The 6,360-nt window shown below is 58.3% G+C and overlaps 1 protein-coding gene across 1 annotated transcript; it reads left to right on the top strand.

Moving 5' to 3' along the window:
- Positions 1–6: 6 nt before the first annotated feature.
- Positions 7–6,349, top strand: PRPF19 (pre-mRNA processing factor 19). Its single transcript, XM_026850387.1, has 16 exons — positions 7–42; positions 185–334; positions 813–889; positions 976–1,117; positions 2,068–2,141; positions 2,261–2,323; positions 2,430–2,471; positions 2,573–2,647; positions 2,936–3,011; positions 3,723–3,832; positions 4,011–4,166; positions 4,247–4,316; positions 4,484–4,569; positions 5,152–5,322; positions 5,806–5,911; positions 6,198–6,349. The coding sequence occupies exons 1-16, from the start codon at positions 24–26 to the stop codon at positions 6,293–6,295; spliced, it is 1,515 nt and encodes a 504-aa protein (XP_026706188.1). The 5' UTR covers positions 7–23; the 3' UTR covers positions 6,296–6,349.
- Positions 6,350–6,360: the final 11 nt, after the last annotated feature.

Genomic DNA, 6,360 nt, shown 5'->3' with positions numbered 1-6,360 from the left:
GTTGCGGCCGCTCGGCGTCCGCCATGGCCCTCATCTGCTCCAGTGAGTGCGGAAGGCCGGCGGCCTCCGGGAAGGCCCCGCGGGGAGGGGGTTACCGGGCTGTGGGGGGTTACCGGGTGCTCAGCGGGACGGCGGCGGCCCGCCAGACCCTCGGCGGTGCCGTAACGGCCGCTCCCCTCCGTAGTTTCCAACGAGGTGCCCGAGCACCCCTGCGTCTCTCCGGTGTCCAACCACGTCTACGAGCGGCGGCTGATCGAGAAATACATCGCGGAAAACGGCACCGACCCCGTTAACAACCAGCCCCTCTCTGAGGAGCAGCTCATCGACATCAAAGGTAGCTGGGGGGCGAGGGAATGGTGCCCGCTCCCCATCACCCCCGGCAAAGCACCGGGGGACTTTGCCGTGTCATGGGTGGGGGTGCAGGACGGGGGTGCGCAAGGTGTTTTGGGTGGATTTATTAATGGGGGTGACAGTGCAGGGTAAGGGGTGGAAGAAGAGGTTTGGAGGAGAAGCAGCGATGGTGGAGAAAGTGGGGTGACACCCTGGGCAGGTGCCAAACTTGGCCACTCTCCAGTCTGGGGGGGGAGCTGTAAGTCTCCGGAGGGGTGCTGACACCCTGAGAGAGGATTTCTCAAGGGGTTGGTGAGTGATGCTCTCTCCCCAGTAGCCCGGAGGCAAACCATCAGCTCAGTGGCAGAGCCGAGCTGCAGGGATTGGGGTGCTGGGGGTTGCCGAGACAGCAGGGTGACTGTCTGAAGGGATTGACCAAGTGTTGGGGATGTGGTTGATTGCTCACACTGTCTCATTGACAGTTGCCCACCCGATCCGGCCCAAGCCTCCATCTGCCACAAGCATCCCGGCCATCCTGAAAGCCCTCCAGGATGAATGGGTAAGTGCTGGGGTCACAGCTGGGCAGGGAGCTGAGCGCTGGCTAATGAATTTCTTTCCTTGCCTGATTCTGCCTTGTCCCTCTAGGACGCAGTCATGCTGCACAGCTTCACCCTTCGCCAGCAGCTGCAGACCACACGTCAGGAGCTGTCCCACGCGCTCTACCAGCACGATGCCGCCTGCCGTGTCATTGCTCGTCTCACTAAGGAGGTCACAGCTGCCAGAGAAGGTGCCGTGGGGTGGGGACTCTACAGAGAGATCTGGGCAGGCTGCAGCCATGGGCTGAGGCCAACTGGAGGAGTTTCACTAAGGCCAAATGCCGGGTGCTGCACCTCGGCCTAAACAACCCCCAGCAGCGCTACAGGCCTGGGGAGGAGTGGCTGGAAGCTGCCAGTCAGAGAGGGACCTGGAGGTGTTGATTGACAGCCAGCTGAACAGGAGCCAGCAGTGTGCCCAGAAGGCCAGTGTTATCCTGGCTTGTATCAGCAATAGCGTGACCAGCAGGGACAGGGAAGGGATCTTACCCCTGTGCTCGGCACTGGTGAGGCCGCCCCTCGATGACTGGGTTCAGTTTTGGGCCCCTCACCCCAAAAAGGCCATTGAATGACTCGAGCGTGTCCAGAGAAGGGCAACGGAGCTGGTGCAGGGTCTGGAGCACAGGTCTGCTGGGGAGCAGCTGAGGGAACTGGGGGCGTTTAGTCTGGAGAAGAGGAGGCTGAGGGGAGACCTCATGGCCCTCTACAGCTCCCTGACAGGAGGGTGCAGAGAGGGGGGATGAGTCTCTTGAAACAAGGAACAAGAGGGAATGGCCTCAAGCTGTGCCAGGGCAGGGTCAGGCTGGCTCTGAGGAAGGATTTCTTTGCAGAAGGGGCTGTTGGGCGTTGGAATGGGCTGCCCAGGGCAGGGGGGGAGTCCCCATCCCTGGAGGGGTTGAAGAATCGGGTTGACCCAGTGCTGAGGGATCTGGTGGAGTTGAGAAGGGTCAGAGTGAGGTTCCTGTTTGGACGAGGATCTTCATGGTCTTTTTCAGCCTCGATGATTCTGGGATTCTGTGGGCTCTGGGCCTCAGGGAGGTGGGGAGCGTGTGGCCCAGCAGCAAGTAGCGATGGCTATGCCGGATGCCATCTCCTTTCCTCTTCGAGTGCTTATTAAACTCACAGCCTTTCTCTGTCTCTACAGCTTTGGCCACTCTGAAGCCACAAGCCGGCCTCATCGTGCCGCAGACAGTGCCATCCTCCCAGCCAAATGTGGCGGTGAGTCCCCAACTGCCTCTTTTGGTGCTTTTCCCCATGATCCCCCAATGCCAACCTCCTCTCCTTTTCCCTGTGTTCTTCCTCTGAGTGTAACCAGCTCCTTTCTCTGTCCCATGCAGGGTGCTGGCGAGTCCATGGATCTGGGAGAACTCGCAGGCATGACCCCCGAGATCATTCAGAAGGTGACAGATCTTCCATTTACTCTGCTACAGCCTCCAGTGGTGGCTGTTCCCCAGTGTTCCCCCGTGGGAGCCCCGCTTAGTCTGTGACCACCCTTTTGTTTTACAGCTTCAAGACAAGGCCACGGTGCTGACCACGGAGCGTAAGAAGGTAAGTGGCCCCATTTCACTCCGAAGATGCCTCAGCAGCCAGGACGTGCCATATCCCAAGAGAGGCCAATGTTTCATCTCCACACCGTTTTCCTTTTGCAGAGAGGGAAGACGGTTCCAGAGGAGCTGGTGAAGCCAGAGGAGCTCAGCAAGTACCGGCAGGTCGCCTCACACGTGGTGAGTGCCAGGATGCAGGTTGGGGCTCAAAACACACACAGTTGGACATCTGGGCCTCTCCTGTGCTGGTTTGTAGCATCAGTAAGAGACAGATCTGCTGCTGGGCAGAGCATGGAGAGGATCCTGACTGCCACAGCCAGCAGACACCTGGGCTGGAGGAGATGTGGCCACATCTGACTCCTGCTGTTGGAATGAAACACCCTGGGCTCCCTCTAGGGCTTCTCAATTCTCTTTGGGAGCATTTTTCTTGTTTGGGGCATTAATCTGGCATCCTCCTACCTCACACAGGGGCTGCACAGTGCCAGCATTCCAGGGATCCTTGCCTTGGACCTCTGTCCTTCCGACACCAACAAGATCCTCACCGGTAAGGCAGCTTCCTCCACTCACTGGGGACTGCGTGGTGCAGCCATGAGCCTGTGGCTGCCTGAGAGCAGGTCCCTTTCTCTGTGCTTTTGGGGGATAGAGGTAGGGCGAGGGGCATGAGGGATCCTCTCACTCCAAAAAGGCCATTGAATGACTCGAGCGTGTTCAGAGAAGGGCAGCGAAGCTGGTGCAGGGTCTGAAGCACAGGTCTGCTGGGGAGTGGCTGAGGGAACTGGGGGCGTTTAGTCTGGAGAAGAGGAGGCTGAGGGGAGACATCATGGCCCTCTAGAGCTCCCTAACAGGAGGGTGCAGAGAGGGGGGATGAGTCTCTTGAAACAAGGAACAAGCGACAGGACGAGGGAATGGCCTCAAGCTGCACCAGGGCAGGGTCAGGCTGGCTCTGAGGAAGGATTTCTTTGCAGAAGGGGCTGTTGGGCATTGAAATGGGCTGCCCAGGGCAGGGGGGGAGTCCTCATCCCTGGAGGGGTTGAAGAATCGGGTTGACCCAGCGCTGAGGGATCTGGTGGAGTTGGGAACGGTCAGTGTGAGGGTCATGGTTGGACTGGAGGAGCTTCAAGGGCTTTTCCAACCCAGATGATTCTAGGATTCTGTGGAAGCTCCTCAGGATGGTGGTCCCCAAAAAAAGTGGGTGGGCTTGGACTTGGTTGGCCACAGGCTCCCATCTCTCATTGCTCCTGGCTTTGTTTTCCAGGCGGGGCTGATAAAAATGTCATCGTCTTTGACAAGAGCTCGGAGCAGATCCTGGCGACACTCAAGGGACACTCCAAGAAGGTTACCAGTGTTGTTTTCCACCCATCTCAGGTGCGCTCAGACCCACATTCAGCCTCTTCCATCACAGCCAGGCTGCCCCAGATTGGGTTTTCTGGGCCCTTTTCTGGTGCTCTGTTCCAGTGGGGCCAGTTCTTGCTTGTGGGGAGCTCTGGATGATGAAGCAGCGAAGTTTTTTTTCCCGATGTTAACTTACCTCACCCCTGTCTAGGATTTGGTGTTCTCAGCTTCTCCCGATGCTACTATCCGGATCTGGTCTGTGCCCAACGCCTCATGCGTGCAGGTCGTCCGTGCCCATGAGGGCTCCGTGACAGGGCTGAGCCTTCATGCGACGGGCGATTATCTCCTCAGCTCCTCTGATGACCAGGTGAGACCCAGCCCCAGGCTACAAGCTACCCCTCCTGCTTCTCTTCTCTCCAAATTCAACGCACTGCTCTTCTCTTTCAGTACTGGGCTTTCTCGGATATCCAGACAGGCCGTGTCCTCACCAAGGTGACGGATGAGAGCTCTGGCTGTGGTAAGCTGAGAATCCCCACCCCAGGGGGGCTGTTCCAAGTCTGGGGAGAAGGAATTTTTCTGTCTGTGGGTCCCTGGGCTCTTGGAGATCACAAGAACACAGAGGGGGGCTGCTGACAGTTAGAAAGTCTCCCCCAACCTTCTGAATCTCTCCCTGTGTCTCTGCAGCTCTTACCTGTGCCCAGTTCCACCCAGACGGGCTTATTTTTGGAACAGGGACGATGGATTCTCAGATCAAGATCTGGGATCTGAAGGTAGGGCTGGTGTTGGGGGTTCAGGGAGGGGCAGGCTGTTGGGAGTGTGCTTGGTTTGGGGCCCAGCATTGAGTTCACTTTGAGGCCCAGTGTCTGCTGGAGCCTGCAGAGCTTTGGGGAATCCCCTCTGGGGTTTTTCTCAAAAAATACAAAGCTTCAGCTCAAGAACGGCTGCTTTTGGCGATTGGGGGTTGTCTTGTGATAAAGGTCTTTGCTGAGTGCCCAGGAGAATCGGTGGTGTGCAGGAGGGGTTGCAGGGCTCTGTTACAGGCTGAGTCTGTGCTGGATGTGCTGGGACCTTGCTCAGACCCATGGCTCTGAATTTGTCAGTGCAACCCCATGTTAGTGTCACGCTGCAGTTCTGGCTGTCGGCCAGTTGCCTCTAGAGCCCCACATCAGCCTGTCGAGCTGTAGTTTGGGGCAACAAAGAGTCTGCTGTCTGCCCCCCACTGCTTTTTAACTCTGAAGTGGACTGATGACATGGAGCTGGGCTGTGGTTGCAAGGAGCTGCTCTCTGAGCTCCCGACCGTGAGGGTGTTGTGGTTCCCTGCTGGCAGCCTGTCTCTAACTCCCTATCCCCAGGAACGCACCAACGTGGCCAACTTCCCAGGGCACTCGGGCCCCATCACCAGCATTGCCTTCTCCGAGAACGGCTACTACCTGGCCACGGCAGCGGACGACTCCTCTGTCAAGCTCTGGGACTTGCGTAAACTCAAGAACTTCAAGACGTTGCAACTGGACAATAACTTTGAGGTGTGTGACTGTGGGGAGTGGCTGAGGGAACTGGGGGGGTTTAGTCTGGAGAAGAGGAGGCTGAGGGGAAACCTCATGGCCCTCTACAGCTCCCTGACAGGAGGGTGCAGAGAGGGGGGATGAGTCTCTTGAACCAAGGAACAAGCACCAGGACAAGAGGGAATGGCCTTAAGCTGCGCCAGAGCAGGGTCAGGCTGGCTCTGAGGAAGGATTTCTTTGCAGAAGGGGCTGTTGGGCGTTGGAATGGGCTGCCCAGGGCAGGGAGGGAGTCCCCATCCCTGGAGGGGTTGAAGAGTTGGGTTGACCCAGCGCTGAGGGATCTGGTGGAGTTGGGAATGGTCAGGGTGAGGGTCATGGTTGGACTGGAGGAGCTTCAAGGGCTTTTCCAACCCAGATGATTCTGGGATTCTGTGCTGCGCCCAGAGAAGCCGTTTGGAGCTTCCTGGGCCTGGTTTGAAGCCTCATTCCCCTTCTCCTCCACAGGTCAAGTCACTCATCTTTGACCAGAGCGGCACGTACTTGGCCCTGGGTGGGACCGACGTCCAGATCTACATCTGCAAGCAGTGGACAGAAATCCTCCACTTCACAGGTGAGGGGCTGGGACTGAGGGCGGCTGGGGCAGGGCAGAGGCGGGAGTGGGGAACTGTTTAGGTCCCCTCTGGGGTGAAGAATTGTTCCCTTAGATCGGCAGCACGAGCTGTGGGGTGCAAAACACTACCCCACCCCATCAGCACCTCTGTCTGTGCCAAGACCCCCCCATGGCTGCCCAGCCCCAGCTGTCGGCTTCCTTGGCACAGAGATGGCTGGGCTCTGCCCCCCTGGGTGGGGGTTAACTCCACTCGGTGCCATAACCACGGGTTCTTTTCCTTCCCCAGAGCACAGCGGCCTCACCACAGGAGTGGCTTTTGGCCACCACGCCAAGTTCATTGCCTCAACGGGCATGGACCGGAGCCTGAAGTTCTATAGCCTGTAGCCTCGGACGTGGGGCTGGGGGGCTCGCTGCCATGCTGGGGATTGGGGTGGGAGGGAGGGGATTAT

The sequence above is a fragment of the Athene cunicularia genome, assembly GCF_003259725.1.
Source record: "Athene cunicularia isolate RWA chromosome 5 unlocalized genomic scaffold, athCun1 chr5_part2, whole genome shotgun sequence".
In the NCBI taxonomy this organism is placed as follows: Eukaryota; Metazoa; Chordata; class Aves; order Strigiformes; family Strigidae; genus Athene; species Athene cunicularia.
The sequence above is the reverse complement of the archived record's forward strand: the minus strand, read 5'-3'. Positions and strand labels throughout refer to the sequence as shown.

Excerpts from the sequence above, each read along its gene's own strand:
- PRPF19 (XM_026850387.1), top strand. Across the intron at positions 2,142-2,260 it reads CCTCCCAGCCAAATGTGGCG|GGTGCTGGCGAGTCCATGGA; the intron begins GTGAGTCCCCAA and ends TGTCCCATGCAG. Across the intron at positions 2,472-2,572 it reads TGACCACGGAGCGTAAGAAG|AGAGGGAAGACGGTTCCAGA; the intron begins GTAAGTGGCCCC and ends TTCCTTTTGCAG.